Genomic DNA, 18,682 nt, shown 5'->3' with positions numbered 1-18,682 from the left:
GCCTGTGACTTCCGATCACCTCATCAGGAGAGCACTGTATGAAAAAATGGTGTGACAACGCGGCTCTGTTGACTTTGCATGGTAACACTGTCGGAATGGTGAGCAAAGAGTTCGTAGTGTCCGCACCAGGAAAGATTATTCTCCACGGTGAACATGCTGTGGTCTACGGAAAGGTAATGCCACGTGAAAGAAACTTTTGCAATAAATATTATTTCTTAAATTTTATTGAAATAATTCAATATCTGAAAAAGATTCTGAATACCGATTTGCATTGTGTACAGTTGTGCTAGTGATACATTATGTGCCTTTTTAATTTATTGCTTAAACGTTGCGTCGGCCAAATTTTCAGCTTGCTGTCGCTGCAGCCCTTTCTCTCCGTACAACCCTCCACATTAAAACCATCCATGATAAAGATGACGTCCTCCTGCACCTCCCAGATATTGGCGTGGAAGTGGGCTGGAGTGTCCCAGAGATTGCGGCAGCAGTGGCCCTGCCAGTGTGTATGTTCCACCGACACTTTCATATTTAACACTTGTAAATTAACTGGTCATACTCACGCTCTCATTGATGAGGCATTAACTTTTTAGGTACCTATGGAAATAACCTATTACACGTTTTTATTTTTTTAACTTACAGATTTCAATATGCACATGGGCATGCTAAGTATTCACATGAATCTACTCTTTTAGGAATTGATGCCCCCAAATAAGACTAGGTTATAGACACAAACATTTAGTTGGAACTATTAAGTTAACACTTTTTACGGATTCTTGTTGCATGCAAGATATTTGCACTGTCATCAAGTTTATAAGTTTTACAAATACAATCATCATTGAACTATGAAAATTGAACTATTTTATTTGAAAACTGCAATTTTATTTTCTTCCAAAAATAAACTACTGTTTAGATTTTTACAAAGATTACTGTTTTATTTTCCAGGTGATCCTGAAAAACCAGCACCTCCATCAGAAGAGTTGCTTCAGAAGTTGAAGACCTTTGCTAGCATTCCACATGACAGCGCAGACACAAAGACATTAGCACTGGTCTCTTTCCTCTATCTCTACTGTGCCATTGTAGGGTCACAAAAGTAAGCAATGGCAGATACTACTTTGTTTTTATCTTTTTTGTTCTGCCTTTACCATGCCATAAAAACAATTAAAGTGAGATCCATATTGAAACATGCTGTAAAGTGAACTCCAAACTTTTCTTTTTATAACCTTGTTAAATAAAAATAGTGTTCAATCAATATATATTTACATGTTTGTGTACATGTTTTCCCCAGTATAACTTGAAAAGAATATGATATAAATATATATATTACCTACATGCTAAAAGTCTGGTATTGGTTTTAGAACTTTAACTCCACTAGAGATCCGTATTGAGTCCAAGCTCCCAGTGAGTGCAGGCCTGGGCTCCTCGGCTGCATACTCTGTCTGCTTAGCTGCAAGCTTACTGCTGCACAAAAATCTGATCTCAGGTAAGACTTTTGACACAGACTTTTTTTATGAGTTGAAATTGAATAAACTGTGCAAAAAGTAGAATTGATAAAGTGCATCTGATCAATTTCATCAACTTTTAGATGCTCAGGATAATTAATTACACTAGTTATTATCCCCGTAATTATGTATTTGTTTTTGGTAATAAAATTTTATTTTAAATAAAATGTTTTGCAATGTCTAAATATAAAGTATAAAACATATGATTTTTTCAATAATTTGAACATAAATATTCTTACAGCTAGTGGGAAGTGGTCTGAAAAAGATCTCCAGCTAATCAATGCTTGGGCATTTCAAGCAGAGAAGGTCATTCATGGAAAACCTTCAGGAATTGATAATTCTGTTAGTACTTATGGTAAGAAATGAGTTTTAATAGAGTAGTAATTTATTTCATTAATTTAGACCAACAACCCGTATTACATTTACGACCAACTGATTCTATCAACACATATACCGTGTACACTTTGTGTTACTTAGTAACATGTACAACAGCAAAACTGTGCGCTAACACAAGCAATGTATGACATTCAACTATAATCACAGATTTTCTTATGGCTATCTAAATTTTGATTTTCACAAATATAATTAATTTTTTCTATTACTGTAGGCCATGCTGTTTCATTCACCAAAGGTTCTGAGCCAGTAATATTGTCCCAGTAAGTGTAAATCTAGTCATTGAGATTTTCTTATTCTAATTCAGTGTATTTTCTAACATTATTTTGCGTTTGATGTCCACTTCATTTCCTCAGACTTAATTTTCTTCCTTGATGGTTATACTTTCTTATTTTTAGAGTTCCTTCCATTAGAATTCTTTTGGTTAATACTAAAGTACCACGAAGCACAAAGACACTGGTGGAATCAGTCAAGAAAAAATATGACAAAGTAAGACTGTAATTCCTCCACATTCAGAGAGTGAAAATTAAAATTTTATTGCTATATTTTGTTTCATACCTATCCAAAAACAGAAATTTCAACAATATATTTTAACTGATTTACTCATGCTTGAATTGTAGGAGTCTACTTGTTAGGAATTGGCATTGCAAATTGATACCATTAATAGCAGTGAAAGATTTCAGGTTTGGACTTATTAGCAGAATTAATTAAGCTTAACTGTTAACTAACCTGTCATATATTTATGGAACTCTTTTAGTCCACAGTTGTAATGAGTGCAGTGATGGACACAATGGAAGCCGTGGCAAAAGAATGTCTCATTCTCTTTGAGAAAATGTACAAAGGAAAAGCAGAAGAATATTATAAGCAATTAGAAGTAAGTACATCTGTAGTGTCATAGTTTGTATTTCAAGTTTCTCAACCATTTGTGATTTTGATGTTCTTGGCCAATGCCTTTTCTATATTGCTAAAGAACTTGATATTTATATTTAAACGTTGTCTACATAATGGATTTCTATGAAGAATATTCTAGGAATTTTCTATCAACATGAAGTGAACAAACCCGAAAGTTAACTTGGCCTTTTAGTCCATTTAAAGACCCATGTATTAAAAATTCCATATCAGATTAATGTTTTTGCAAAATTTACTTTTAATTCATTGAAATTTTTGTCTTCTTCAGGAACTCATATACATTAATCAGCAACAGCTAGATATTATAGGAGTCAGTCATATAGCATTAGAAAAAGTAATTCAGATAACTAAAGCCAATGGCTTGTGTTCTAAACTCACTGGGGCAGGAGGAGGAGGCTGTGCCTTTGCTCTTATCAGACCAGGTGAGGTTAATATATTTTTTCAGCTGTGAGTAGACTTGTCCTTGTCTGATGTGCTGATTGACCATGTCTGTAATTGGTCATACATCATGTATCTAGAGTCAACAAAATGTAACCAAAGAAATATTTATTTATAAGAACTTTTAAAAAAATATGTGAGCAATTTACATAACTGTCAGCCCACTCTGAACGCTCGAAATGATAACCAGTAATATTTGGAAAGTTCTTTGTTGATCTTTCAATTCCTTATTTTGTACGCAAGTGAATGAAATTGCTATAAAATAAAAAATGGAATTTATTTTAATATCAGTATAAAAATGTCCATTTCTGGTTCAATATTTTTGCCAATTTATTTCTACTTATCATAAATTGTTATATATTAATAACAATAATCATAGAACAAGCATTAAACCTAGTTATACTTTTCAGATGTTCCCAAAGAAACTTTAGACTGTGTGATCCAGCAGCTATCTCTAGAAGGTTTTGATTGCTGGGAAACTGGCATTGGGGCAGAGGGTGTGACCTTACATGTATAACAGTATGATAATTGGGAGACTGGCAGAGGGTGTGACCTTACATATATAACAGTATGGTAACTGGGAGACTGGCAGAGGGAGCGATTTTACATGTACTGAGAGGTACAATCATAGATAATTATTTATGTTCTCATTTATGTTTTTGACAACTGTGTTGTAAAATTGTTTCTCCCATATTTTTGTCATGTGAAATTTATGATAGTACCACAGATCGAGTAAAAGTTATTTTTATTCATATTTCATCTTACTGTTATGTATATCATTATTTCCCCTTATGTCTTCTTATGGCTGGTATCACGTTTCTGAAAACAGCTGTTTTATGTTTGTTTCTGGTTTTGCATTGTAATTGGTCTTGAGTATATTATAGAAACACTATGTTCGCTCCATTTAATAAATAATTATATAGGGTTTGAATGATTTGACTTGACATTTTCTTTTCGGCAATTATTGAATCAGGTTTTGTTCTTACATAGAATGCAATAATTTGTATTTAATTTTAAATTTAATTTCAAATTGGAAGTGTGTGGTGTGACTACTTTAAATGAATAGATCAGACAAATGACATATCTTTCAGTTTTTCTTTCAAATTTTGAACATTTGTAATTAACAATTTAATGCCCTTCAGGATGTTGCAACTGCTCTAGTCCTTTGAAAAATACTCACTAATTTATGTAAAGCAGGGTAACAAATTGTGCGTACATGTTGTTTTACGTTTTCAATACATACTGTTACAGTACCAGTTAAATGAGTGATACGACATTGTAATACGACACTGTCAAAGATTTTTTTTACACCAGTCATAGTATTTACCGATGTTACCTTGTGCAATATGCCAAGTGCATATAATAAGCAATACCCCTTGTAACAGAGTTTTAAAAAGTTCCATGTAATCTTAAAGCATTTCACAATCAAAGGTTACTAAAAAAGTAAACAAAACTGATTGGACCAAAGCTTTAGATAACATTTTCTGTCTTTGCAAAGTTATACTGTAGTTGAAAGTAGAATGATACTTATAGTCTGTGGTAACTCCAACATTGTTAGTTCAAGTCAAACCTATTCTAGTTTCATATTTTGGCTTTAATATTAAATGTTTTACTGGCTAGGGACTAAATTTATTGAAATTTGTGACCATTTTGATATGACTGAAATTAAACAGCAGTTTGATTGACAGGAAAAAATGTTTTCCTGGAGCCAGTCCAGACAGTGAAGGGTATGAAATTGCTTTTAATTAATATCCTCTTTGAGGTGTGCTTGTTTAAAAATGAATGTGCCATGATCAAATTTGTATGCCATAGACATTTTGCTCAAGTGTTATGATCTATTTTGTACAGTTCCCTAATGTAAAACAAAAAAACATTATGAGGGAATGTTGGGTTGCCTTAGTTGTTGAACTACTGTACTATTGAGGATTTTGTGCATTTCTGATAGAAGATCAATGGTCGAGGTTTGGACATCTCTCTTCTTTTCCGAGAATATAACTAGGAAAAACTTGATTGAAGCATACATTGTACTTATTTTGCACCAGATACAGCCATGTATTATATCCTTAGAAGTACTTAGAATACAAAAATCAGTGTTGATTAATGGTGTACACAATATTGAAGACAGATTTTGATCTTTTTTTGTCAATATTTGTCAGGGGTATACGAATTAAGATTAGGATATTTGGCACCAAATAAAAAAGTCAATCCACAGTTCCAGTTGTACGAAGAGTATTGCTGAGATGAAAGAATTGTACTAGTCATACTTAACAAAATAAAAGTCAAATTCAAAGTATTTTTTAGCATTTTTACTAAGGCATTAAAATGATGCATTTTGCACTGATGCACATGGCATTTAGTATTGTTAACTAAATTTAAATTGTTAAAACAAGTACTACTCATCCATTTTCCATGATGACGTTTTGTAAAAATGAGGTTTGTTTTAATTTTTTAAATGATCTATTGAAGTAAACTGTTTTAAAATACAAAAAAAAAACATACTTGCTGGCAGTAAGAAAACTATTTTAAAAGGTTCTTTATATAACTTAAATATATAACTTGTCTTTAACCTGCCAGGGCAAGTGCAAGTGGACACCCATCACCTGACACTTAACAATGTATAAATAATAAACAAATATTTTAAACTTTTCAAAACCAAGTTTTGATATTGCAAAATCAAATGGCTGGAGCAGCAGCTTCAATAAAGAAAACATAAGCATCCTACAGTCCAATATGAAGGACTGACATATATCAACTAAATCTCAACCTTTTATAATAGATAAGCGTCTGCTGCACTAAGCAAATACCTGGTTTAAATAGAAAACAAAACCACACAGGATAAGGTCATGATAACAACGTTTTCTAAAATGGTAAAAAATAAGCATAAGAAAAAACGGAAAAAGTATCCAGTTTGACAAAACTGACTACATGTTTTGAGCGGAGCAAAGATTGCTGGTTAGTTCGGGGCTATTCAATTTGCCTGCTTGTTTAGTCTCCATGTTCCCAAATATTACCCTCAAAGGTATTCTTAGAATTTCATGCCCACAATCAAAAATAGCTAACCATATTTCAAGCTACTAGTAGTTAATCTGTCCATTTTCAATCAACCCTGTATGACTGGAAAACAATCCTTCTTTATCATAAATCTTCCAACTGCTGGTTTTTAACTCGAGTCCTTTTTAATGTATTCATTAAAATTTTTCATCTCCTTCCACCACTTCCTTTAAGCTCAACATCTCTATTCTTCCCTTGCCTTTGGTTTCGGTTTTGACCAGATCATCAATTTCTCTGTAGCACCCTGGATCTATTAGTATAACCTAAAATTCAGAAATACAGGGGGGAATTCACTGACAGGCAATTAAAATTCAATGTGCCCTGTTTGGTACATCCCAAATTACTGGATAAGAAGATGTTATTATCATTCAAATTACCTTGCATCAAATACAGATCCTTAAGCTAATTTGGTATTTGATTACTTAACGTAGATAATGGAATTGGTATTCATTTAGCTGTTTTAAAACCTGCAGTGGGCATATGGGTAAAATTCCTACCATTTCCAATTCATCTCCGTCCGACTCTTCGGACTCCACACTCTTTGACAAGTTTTTTAGTTTATCCTTAAGTTTCTTGGCATCTTTAGCTGCAAAGATAACACATTTATCCACTTCTTGCAAATAAATAAATAAATGAACATGAAAAATCTTTAAATGTTTGACTAAAGAGTCATTTGCTTTAATGTACAAAATATTCTAATTGTTTTAGATAAGGCATACAGTGTATTTTCATATTACATGGATAAAATGTCACACAGACCTGCAATGGCTATCCTTAGTCTCATCTGAGCTCTTTCAATATTTATGCCTTTAAATTCTTTTAACTCCTTGATTACTTCAAGTGCCTGAAAAAGGTAAAATTTTCACTAAGTGAACTTTGCAAATTGTTTAAGCTTACATTTAAATTGCATTACAAATTACAGTACCTCTTAATTAGCAAATTAATTTACTTTTCAATCACTAACCTGTTGCTTTGTACTTTTGGATGGTTTCACAGAGATATGAGCATCTTTCATGGCCTTTTCAATCATGGTCACAGTGTAGGGACGTTTTGTGTCTGGGTTGACACATTTGTCTGCTATTATTGTGGCTATGTCTCTGAACATTGACTCCAGCTGCCCTTGCCTTTCTTTCTCTGAGACCTGTAGTTCACCCTTTGCTAATATCTGAAATATGTACCGAATGCATGGATACATTTATAAGTTTACCAATTTGACAAAAAATGACAATAAACATGTTTAAAGAATTTGATGACTTAATTGCCAGCTTGTTATGAAAAAATGATCTGGTCAATTAAGTTAAAGTACAGTAAATTATGTGTTTGACAGATGGTTTGTGGTACCTTGACTAAAGACTGCTAGTGATTTGTACATTAGTATACAATGTTCTATATATGCAATGCAATGTGGGCTAAATAAGAAAAAAATTATTCACTAAATTACTGAATACTTTTATCCATATCAAAATGTTAAAATAAAGGACAATTCTGGCACTTACCATGGTAAAATGTTAAGCATTTTCCTTTGACAAATTAGAACAAAGTTGGCAGTTGGCTAAAATGTTATCATACTACAATAATTCCAGGCATGTTACAGTACAAACCGTAGACAGAAAAACTGGGTAAGTACCTTTAGGCAGATCTCCTCCTGGTTATCTGTGCCAAACGCCTTCTGTAGGTCCTCTGCTTTGGCTAATTGGCCCTTGGAAACATTGAGGAAAACTGCATGAGTTTGCAGTACTTCTTCTATGTCTTTCTCGCTGTTAAGATAGAAAAACTTGACAAATATTAGGAATGAGAAAGATTTGACACACCAATTACACTGTACTGTAGTGCTGGTAATAATGCAGTACCATCAATTAAAGTGTCAATGACATTTACATCCAATTTTACTTTTTAACCTGTACATCAAAACTTTGTTATATTTCATGGACGAAAAAAGGAATTCACTACTCTCCAATAAATTAAAGAAATGAATGAAACTAAACATACACTTTGTTTCTCCATGATGTGACTTTGTTTGGATAACAGGCGATCTCAAACCTCTTGCCAGCCTTTTTCATGCGTACCACAGCAACATTGGTAAGCTTTTTCTGGTTAGTCGGAGTAAATATGGACATATTTGCATTAATGTCTTGTCTGTTATAACATATTTCGTAGCTACTGCAGTATTTATCCTGTGGTTGCAGCTTGCAACATGCAGCGCAATCTGGAAATCGTGAATTAATCTCCAAACAAAAAAGAGGGGATATTTGCCAAGAGGTACCAAAGTCTTAGCGGTCGTATCTTACACTAGATTCACACATGTATAAAATATATGTGAAAACAAATAAAATGTTATCACTTTTTTGGGGAAAATGGGCAATAATGACTTTTGGGCATATAAGTGATAATTTAAACCCATTGTTCGATCACAACTAATAACTTGTGCTTACTTTAGTCTACTTTAAAACCAACAACATCTTCGTGCTTCCAAAGTTTATTCAAGTACATGTATTAGGAATAAAACCAAAACAACGATTTTCTAAAAATGAGACAAAATTTATACAATAGTAATAAGTAATTACATTATTTGTGTAAATAGCGGTGAGCAGAACTGACGCGTTTTTATTTCATTTTATCATATTTTATTATATAATATATGTTTTTAAGAAAAATGACAGTTACACTGCATCTCTATTTTTATTTATGGGATTATTATTATTATTTATTATTATTATCTTATTTTATTTTATTCATTATTTATTTTTATTTATTTCTTTATGTATTTATTTTTATTTATTTATTTATTTATTTTTATTATTATTATTATTTTATTTATTATTTTTTTTTTTTTGAAAGAGTACTTTTGCTATGTAAACATTAGATAGACTGATAAAGATGTTAAATATTGTAAAGTGATGGAAAACTATTGTAAGGTACAATTTCATTTTCCCATGAATGTTTATGTGTAGGCCTATGCCACGCGACTTTTCTTTTTTTCTTTTTTTTTTTTTTCTGTACTGTTTTTATGTCACAGATTAAGCGATCTTCATAAAAAAGACACTTCAAAATGTCTGTGTAGGCCTATAAAACAAAAACCAGAACTATTTTCTTGGCGACAATGACCATTTTTCTAATAAAGCTTACTAGTAGGCCTACTCTCACTATACTTCTGAATTGAACATTCCTCCGAATAAGATGAATGAACGTAAAAAAAATCGCAATTTCATTTCTTTTTAAAGATACAGAGCTTTTTACAGGAATAAATGCATGTCATTTTAGAAAACAAATTGGCAACGTTCTGGAATAAAACTCAAACTAGCGGCCTAACATCACTAAGATTGCTTTTTTATATATCTTTACCCAGGTCAAACAGTTTCCGATTCTCATTCACGAAACAGCAGAAACGGCACACACTGCATGCATGCAACTTTTTACAGATTGTCACATTCCTTGGTTTGCTGAATATTATAATAATTTATTCCGCTTGTTATGTTTTGTAGTTCTTTCAAATTCTGGATTGATTTGGCTTCGATGCATTATTTGAAAAAACTCTTTATCATGTAACTGTATAAATGTTCAGGTTGACTTTCTTCAAGCATGAGGCTTTAGAGTCAAACTGAAAAGCCTCTTTAGCAAATAGCAATGAAAAACATTCCAAAATACACATCGGTGTTTACTCGGTAATTTAACAGAAGAAAGCCCCATATCAGGCATACATTAGGAGAGAGAGGCAAGCTCACAAAACATTGAATGGTTTTTATTTGATTTTCAAACTGTGTATTCAAAGCTAATGGAGCAAACGATAAAGCTGCTTCATTTGGGCCGATTGGCCTTGTTTCTACAATTCTTCGCATGTTTATCCTTAGTTGGGTCTCAAGTACCAGCTTGGTGACATCAGCAGTCCACGCATGGCAGCGAACGAAACATATATTCTGCAACAATTCTGATTTGTCTCAGTTTCTCTTACACAGACGAAAGCCAACAAAATGGTTGCAACAGCTTCTCCTATGACGGTAAGTAAATGGATAACTATTCGGCCTTAAGTTTATCATTATGTGTACACAATTGAATTATAAAATTTGGGTGTTTACGTTAGGGTCAATCCCCAGCAACCGGGACAATGGCGACCCCAATGCTACAGTATTGGGCTCAAATTAAAGAATAATAGACGAAATAAAAGGATTTCATGACCGGGCGAACTCAACTATTCTAGTAGAATTGTACTGCCTTAAATTATTCTTGTTGAGAGTTTAACGAAACTATTTCTTAACATAAATCGATCTGTGGGGTGCTTTGAAATGAGGTAGGTATTCTACTTTAACTTAACATAGATAACTCTGTTAAATTGCTTTCGACTCTTCACAACTGACTATTACATGTAGGTAGTACAGAAGAGTTAATCAAATTGGGTTCCAGTTTAGTTCAGAAAAAATGCTTACATCATCTGCAAAGTAAACAGAAGTGGGCACAGTTGCGATTTTTTACTCTTTTCCTGCATGACTGTTACTTTATTTCTCTTTGTAATTTGCAAGTTTTAAGATAATTTCATCGGTTGGTCCATGTTTTCAAAAGAAAAAAGAATCCGCCTTGACATATTGCCGTAAATTTGACAAGGCGTTCACCAATAGAGGCAATTTATCTATAAAACACTCGAACAAAACATTCATTTTGGAGATAATCAAATCCCAAAGTAAAGTGCCTTAAACCTTGGAGCGCTGACGATAAGAAGAAGGAAAGGGGGTAGTAGCAAAAAGGATGCCTGGTGTTACTAAAACCACAGTAGAGAGTTAAACATTCTGTGTGGGAGGTAGGGGTAGGAACAGGAACGCAGTGTGTTTTGTTTATCACGGAATGTAGTGAAAAGCTCCGTAAGTTCTTCTTTTAATTATATTGGGGAGGCTTAAATTGCAAAGTTTGATATACAGCATTAGTTTTAAAAAACTTGAAAACTGCACCATCACCGACTTATTTCACATGTCAGACGAAGTCATATTAAACAGACACTCGAGCAGTAAGTTATCTTAGTATTTAGCACTGACTTATATCACCGCTATCATCTTTTTTGCTCGGGTTCATAGGTCTGTGAAGTTTTGCGTGACATTTATTTCCACAGTAATATATTTGTCTAAACTAGGACATATGAAACAATTCCAATTTTTGAAAGTCAAAGGTGTAATGTGTACGCAGCCTATAAGTTCTTTTTATGGACTTAAAGATTTAATGCTACACTAATCGCCCCATGGAGGGTCGTTACCAGCTAAGTCTGTGTATTATCAGCTGTAATGGTTTTGACTTACGCAACGCTGAGGGGGTATTCATTCTTTTTTGTTGAATAATTTCAACGAGGGAGATCAAGTTCAGACCCACTGTTTGCATCAGAATAATATACCTTTTACAGCTGCACGGAAAAGTCATTAGCATTGTACATAAACTGACTTGTTGCTCCTTTTGGCAGTACTTTACAAAATCTGAAGTAAATATTTAACTTTTCACTTTAAGGATGTAGATAACAGTAAATTGTCAAAATTTGGGTGTTTTTCTGAATTTGTCAGTATTAGATAGATGAAATATCAACTACATATCAGCCTATCTTAAAATAATGGAAGTTTACAAATAAACCCGTAATTTTAGCCTAATTGCTGATTTACCCCTGTGGTAGCGTGTCTGAGTTTTAAAGTAGGTCACACTTGTCCATATATGTGTTTGATTGGCAGCTCCACTGTGCAGCTGTATATTTCCCGTACTAGATTGCTGCTAAGCCTATCACATTCTGTGAGTAACGTCGCGCTTTCACTTGCCAAACAATACTTTTCATTTTGAATTTATCAGTGAACTTAATTCTGCCGATCTATTAAAGCTTTAAAAAGCAGACATATAGATGAGACGTATATGGGCAAAGGCACTCCCCCTAGGTGTCACGTGGTGAAGAATGCTGACGTCACGACTAACATGGTGGCTGCTGTCAATGCATGGAGGGGGCCTCCGGTTGAAAATGTTCAATATTAATGTTGAAAATGGATGAAAGACATAGTGACAGTTACATAGGCAGTGAGTAGAGGGCTGAACCAGTATAAATAACTAAATTTCTCAGCTTGCCAATGCAGCTCACTGATTATATAACGTTGGAATCTCCGGGGAGCACTAAAAGGCTGATTTCTCTGCTTCAGTTTATGGCTTCAAGAGAACGATATAGACCAGTGTCAAAATTAATTAGAACTTTCAACTGATGAAAGCTGGTATTCATTCGTTAGATCTAAGGTTTGTCTGAAAGTATGTGTCTGGGATTTCATAACATCAGCTCCGTTTTCAACTTAGGCATGCTTTAGTTAGGCTAGGGGGTCTCGTTGAACTGGAAACCAAGTTTATTTTGATATCTCTGCTAATTTAACACATATCGCTAATTTGAGGCGCATTCTTGTTGATCCCTATGAGGGCTCATGAGTCAAGCTGTCTACACATGTCCATTTGTAGTGGACTTCTAGTTTTTAAGGTGTAAAGATCATGTTGAGCACACCTATTAAGCATTATATCTCATTACGTAACGATTACATAATAAAATAAGGATATGAAATGAAGAGCTGTTGAAATAAGCTTTCTATTGATATGTAACATGTTGGTATATCTTGGCCGGTTTAGAAGATAGCTACCCCTGTTATCTACATCCTTAAATCGAGATGACATGAAAAAAGGAGGCCCATTTGTTACGTGATTCCTTAGCTACATATCGTTATATGGCATATCATATCAGCTCGTCTTAGACCAGTATGTAATATATATTTAAAGGTAGGACATATTTGTCTATGCACGAATATGGTTGATTTAACAAATAAAATCCGTTTGCCATTATGGTTAATACAAGACAAACAGATGAACATTGCGAGAACAAAAATTGGGCATACATTTTGTTGCATTATATTGTATTTTCATTTCCACTTATACGTAAAATTTTACTTCGCCTTTAATTTTCAAAATCGAAAAGGCTTTAGTTTGTCACCGTACCAAAATGCTGACGTTTCATGTCGATTTTTATTCTCGGTGACATACACATTAGAGTGGTAGTTATGATACGTGTATCAGTTTACTAAATTATTAGATAATGGTCCCTTAAAGAAACATAACACAGTGAATAAACGGAGGTGTTTTTCAATGCATAAGTTACTTGTCTGCGTCTTATATCACAGCTGAAATATATCGGACAGGTAATTGTGTTTTCATGAAATGGAAATCTTAGATAAATATTTGTTAACAAAATGTAGCATTGCACGCAAAAAAAAAAAAAGAAGCCTAGCGTTGGCAGGTGTTTTAGGTTAAGTTTGCTGTGTGAAATGATTGATGGAAACCCACCTGAAAAAAATGGACAAAAATGTCAAAGGGCTAGGTCCTATTTAGTGTTGACTAACGGTAAAAAAAAATGAATGCTTAGTTATGATTAAGTTATGATAGCCCTGCGATACAGTGGGTCTAACAATCTAATCGACATAATAGCTACCGGGACATTATAATCGAAATGAAAAGCTTTATTTAGCCATTCTATTTGCTTGCCCAGCGAAAGAAAATATCTACTCGCGAAAGAGCAACACGAAGCGTATGAGGTTAAGAGCCCTAATCAATTGTCTGAATAAACGATTGCGCTCGGATCAATACAACCCAGCCTCGGCTCTCCTTAGATACAGACTTTCTGCTTGATAAACCGAAGAAACAGCTCGATACAGCTGTTTATTAATCATTTCCACAAGAGTAGTTGGCAAGTGTCAGAAGTATGTCCTTACGAAAAGAGTTTATCATATCTCAGTTATCTCCTAATGGAGACCATATACGCAGAGTGCTACCTGAAAAGCTTGTTAAGGTGAGACAAGATATGATAACTGTTGAGAAGGTGAAACTTGGGGGGTTAGTAAAACAGTTTAAGGAGGAGAGATCCAGAGATAAATACGAGATAGAGATGTTTAGGGAGACTTGAACGATATGTGGTATCTAAAGACTCTTTAGGTCCAGAAATAACTTAATACATTATCTACGGCAAATACTTTATTTTTCATATTTTTTTATCGGTTGCCAATACAGAGTGCCTATTTGTGTTCATCGTCGATTCGACAGATTTAGAAAGTGGCTATTAACTTACGAGGCTCTAACGTTTTGCACCAGAAATCTCCTTTATTTGTGCCTTTCTACTGGTATCTTCTTCAAACATAATTATCATTGTAAAAGTGCGATAGATCAGATTTGTTGAATTTTCAAGTAGATAAGTATTCCAGATATGCAAACAAACTCGTTAACTGGGCAGAAAAAAAGGCCCAGAACTTAACAATATCATATTTTCAATTTTTTTCACAATAATTTCACAAAATTCCAGTTGCATAAAACTTTTGATGAAATAACCATGCGAAATATTATGCAAGAATGCAAGTGTAAATTTCCAATGTCAAAGTGCTTTGGAGTCTTCTGGATTGTTGCCTATTTCAGACTTTCGTACATAAGATCATTTGATTGTCTCTATGACACTGTCCTCTATCTAAAGCTACCGTCTACCAGGGCCCCATATTATATTGTGGACTTTTTCTCTTAGAGTGCACAGAATTACGACGGTACTGTCAATTAAACCAGAGATATATCTGTGAATATCTTGTGAAAACTAATCTGTGGTCCCGGTAGAGGGTCCGACAGAAAAAGTTTTAGTGACTGATGTGTAGGGGTCTCACAAAGGGTTAACAAAATTATTATATTTAAGAAGTCTGAAAGATAAATTCCTAGGAGATGTGAAGGCATGTGTTATGATAGAAATAGAGGCTGAGACCAGTTTGCTAGTGTGTAGAGGAAAAATTAGCCAGTAATCAATCGACTTTTCTAAGAAATTACAGTTGGAACTTCAAAACGCTTCCTTCTTGCGCGGCGTTTGTGGACTGCTATTTATAAATTAATCACGACAGTGATGTTAGTAAAGATATAGGATCAAACTGCTATTCGCCAGAGGAAATATGGTGACAAATATCGGAGTGAAATGGCATTGAATAATCATAGATAATTGATGAGTTTTAATAACGTAATTGTGTTTTATTCACCCAACATAATGGTACTTGTAGATAAAAGCGCATTCTCTTTGGCCATTAAAACATGAATTTATATAACGATGATGAAAAGCTTGTTACTTTTGGATACATCCGCTGTTTTTGCTAAAAAAGAACATTATGATAGGTGAATTTAACTGGAAGTGGACATCAAGATCGATACATTTATTCATTATTAAAGTCAAAAGTTCGATACAATTTTTTATCCATTTGATATACACTGAGATAAGGTGTATTTTCTCTGTTGTTTCAGATGATTTATGGCCGGCGGGCGACGCCGTGCGGGACGGACCCGAGCCCAAGCAAGGGAGTTGCTGACGCTACGGCAGAGAAGTAATCTAATCCAAGCGCCCGCTTCGTCTCCCGAACTCTACCGCGGACCTGTCGTAAATTTCGACAATTTTCGCAGAAATATCGAAAGATCTATAATGGAAGATCATCAGAAATACCAAGGTGGGCTCACAGCCCGAGACTTGTATATCAAAAGTAACCCAGGTCTTCTGGGGGATGCCGATTACACGAATCCCAGACAATGGTACAATTCTAACTCAAAACAGAAATTGATTTCATCGTTTTTGAATAACTATAAAAGAACAGGGATTCATCGTGTAGATAATCCGTCCAACCTAGGCGCTGTATATGTGACGTTGCCTACGTTAGCGAGAAAGCAGAGGCGGGGGTCAAAAGCCACCGTTTATGTGTCAGAGTCACTCTCAAAACACGCAGGTCTTCCAAAACTGCAGATGGCCCACAGTGATCACAGCAGAGGTGGACATAACGGGACAATGAATAGAAATATAGAAGGGCTAGATGAAAGGCAAGAGCCTTCGGCCTTTTTGACTTCCCTGCCGCCCATACACAAAAGTAACATGGTGAGACCACGCGCTGCACCAGAGACAATCGATAAGGAACCAAGAACTATTTTACCTGAGATTCCACGTATCGAGGTTGAAAGTGACCCTAATAACCGTGTTTATCGGGACTCCGTGGAGAATGAGAATAGGCACATCGACCAGCAGCAAAATATACACTCGAATCTTCATAAACACGCTCATAGTCAAGCTCATTTATCAAAGGCTCAATTTCATATCAGGGGTGATGATAAAAACAGTGCGATGCATGGCAGCAATGCTTCTTTAAGCATGGCGCATGAAAGACCTGCCCTTCCTAACATCAAACCGACGCAAGAGCTGGCGGAAAAGTATCAAAGTCTGAGGGAACAGAAAAGTCTTGAGAAGACATTTGAAATCGACCGCGATGAGTACAGGCTCAGACAGAAATCAAATCTAAATCTAAAAATGAAGAAATATCAAATGAACGAACAGCAGACTAGAGCTCATAGAGATATTCATAAAAACGCTAGTCCGCTGGACTTATCAAATGTAAAATCGAAAGTATCATCAATAGTCCAATCGACCGCGTCAACCCCGAGAAGACTGTCACGCTCAGATTTTGAAGAAAAAAATCGCCACGAAACAGAAACCAAGGAAAAAACTGACTTAACAATAGCAGCTCATCGATGTTCACCAAGCAATAAATACGACGTAAAAGGAGATAACCAAAACAGCAGTGGCAGCAAATCGAACCGCAGCGAAAAAGAAGAAAATCACCACTATGTGTATCACAGTAAAACTTCAGCTGATGGTTTCACTAAGAATAAAGGGCACAGGGAGAACACGAAGGCTAAAGTTGTTGTGTTAGCTTTGGAAAGGGATAATGCCGCTGCAAAGGGCGTCAATAGCACGGCAGACATAACTATTCCATACAAGCTAAAGTTTGACAACTCAAATGCTGAGAATACCAAAAATATTCAAAACGATGAACGGGCAGACAGCATGACCAACACTGCTCAAGAATCGGCCTCGCCGACGAAGCGGTTTGTTCAGTTCAGCAATAATACGCCTTCTGCCGGTGCTCCGTCGCCTACAAAAAGTATCAAGAAACCCAAATCTGTTCTGAGAAAATTCACAAAACTTGAAGTGTTCTCCGACGGCAAAAGAACTGTAGTTGATGACTCAGAGCGATTTTCTGAGGTAACAGAAGAGACCCATCGAATGGGCACGGCGGCGTCTCGAGTGCCTATTGGAACACCATTATATAGACTTGATACGAGAAACGTGGCATATAGAAGCATAGCCAGCCAGAGACAAGAGGAAGTGGTGGAGGAAGAAGGGGGACCCCGGGAACTTCATTTGTCAAAGGGTACAAATAACGGACAACATTTTGCTATGTTTGAGGGACCCTACGACGGGACTCCCCGAGTGTCTAACGAAACAAATCACAACATCACCAAAGCTAACTCCGTAGAGTTCACTGACACTGATAGTAACGCACAAAGCAAACAGAGCAAAGAAGCGGATGACACAGTTGCAATCCAAGGACAATCACAGGTCTTCTCAGAAAATGGACAGCAGTTGTCCGGGAACCACGAAAACATGGATTTGAATGACAGTCTCAATAGCGTAGACGAAAATTACACTGCTCAATTTAATGTTAAGGTGCAATTTACAACCAACCAAACTGACATGGCTCCAGTAGACTCGATGCAATTATCAAACCAAGAAGATATGGAGCTTAAAGAAAATATTGAAAAAGAAGATGAAACTGATATTGCTCAAACAGATGCGAATATCACGGGGAACGGTGACCAGAATGAAAGCCCTGTTGATGTTACAAATGAACACATTTGAATGTGAATTGATGGCATCCACAGCGTCCGAATGGGATTCTAGGACATGTTTTGAAATATACAAAAAGTTATAATCTGTGATTTACCAGTGCACAATTTATTTCACTTTTGATACCGATATTTCATGCAGTAGTTAGTTTTTCACTGCTATTAATATTTATATGTTGAGTAAGATAAATTACCATGTTATGTTTTCTGTCCAAGACAAAGATATTTTAGAAGAGAAATACCATTGTGAAAAATATATTAATATAATAAATGACTTGCCGAAAAATTCTGTAAATCTTGACCTACAGCTGCTCTCTTTAATCGAGGCTTTCAAGTTCAGTTTCAGAAGAGTAATTTTTTAAAATATCAAGTGCAAAAAAAATCTTGGTCAAAATTTACGTTTATTTTGCCCCCAAGGACGGAAAGGAGTGAACGGCACACTGGTTTATGTAACGATTTCCCTTCGATGGGATAACTCTTACATTTTAAACGTCATCTTTAACTTAAACACAGCTACAATTATTTGCTAAGACTTAACGGCCACAACATCACTCCGTATTTAATATTTTGATTACAGAAAGCTGGGTACAACTTTTTACAAAGTATTATTATGGCACAAAAATTAAAGCGGATAAATGGAGATGTTTTCTGTTGCTTCACTGTAATTGATC

At 35.0% G+C, this 18,682-nt stretch overlaps 3 protein-coding genes across 6 annotated transcripts; 2 read left to right on the top strand and 1 right to left on the bottom strand.

Annotated features, from left to right (window-relative positions):
* LOC106155461 (mevalonate kinase-like) lies at positions 1 to 5,730 on the top strand. Its single transcript, XM_087016570.1, has 10 exons — positions 1 to 173; positions 350 to 500; positions 940 to 1,087; positions 1,353 to 1,477; positions 1,738 to 1,851; positions 2,104 to 2,152; positions 2,288 to 2,378; positions 2,647 to 2,763; positions 3,067 to 3,220; positions 3,647 to 5,730. Exons 1-10 carry the CDS (start codon positions 39 to 41, stop codon positions 3,751 to 3,753), a joined length of 1,191 nt encoding a protein of 396 aa, XP_086872696.1. The 5' UTR covers positions 1 to 38; the 3' UTR covers positions 3,754 to 5,730.
* A 9-nt stretch (positions 5,731 to 5,739) lies between these two features.
* LOC106155466 (ribosome maturation protein SBDS) lies at positions 5,740 to 8,518 on the bottom strand. Its single transcript, XM_013530335.2, has 6 exons — positions 8,277 to 8,518; positions 7,915 to 8,044; positions 7,252 to 7,452; positions 7,047 to 7,131; positions 6,785 to 6,873; positions 5,740 to 6,550 (listed from the first exon to the last, which is right to left on the bottom strand). The coding sequence occupies exons 1-6, from the start codon at positions 8,402 to 8,404 to the stop codon at positions 6,425 to 6,427; spliced, it is 759 nt and encodes a 252-aa protein (XP_013385789.1). The 5' UTR covers positions 8,405 to 8,518; the 3' UTR covers positions 5,740 to 6,424.
* A 1,471-nt stretch (positions 8,519 to 9,989) lies between these two features.
* Positions 9,990 to 18,285, top strand: LOC106155467 (uncharacterized). 4 transcript variants are annotated; one of them, XM_013530336.3, is made up of 2 exons: positions 9,990 to 10,282; positions 15,588 to 18,285. In XM_013530336.3, the coding sequence occupies exon 2, from the start codon at positions 15,595 to 15,597 to the stop codon at positions 18,022 to 18,024; it is 2,430 nt and encodes an 809-aa protein (XP_013385790.2). In that variant the 5' UTR covers positions 9,990 to 10,282; positions 15,588 to 15,594; the 3' UTR covers positions 18,025 to 18,285. The 4 variants fall into 4 exon arrangements, with proteins under 4 accessions (XP_013385790.2, XP_086857131.1, XP_013385791.2 ...); XM_087001005.1 differs by lacking the exon at positions 9,990 to 10,282 and adding an exon at positions 10,511 to 10,572; XM_013530337.2 differs by lacking the exon at positions 9,990 to 10,282 and adding an exon at positions 11,032 to 11,137.
* The last annotated feature ends 397 nt before the right edge of the window (positions 18,286 to 18,682 follow it).

The sequence above is a fragment of the Lingula anatina genome, chromosome 1 (assembly GCF_051362555.1).
Source record: "Lingula anatina isolate TDL-2025a chromosome 1, LinAna3.0, whole genome shotgun sequence".
NCBI classification, from domain to species: domain Eukaryota; kingdom Metazoa; phylum Brachiopoda; class Lingulata; order Lingulida; family Lingulidae; genus Lingula; species Lingula anatina.
This window is presented reverse-complemented; position numbering and strand designations above follow the sequence as displayed.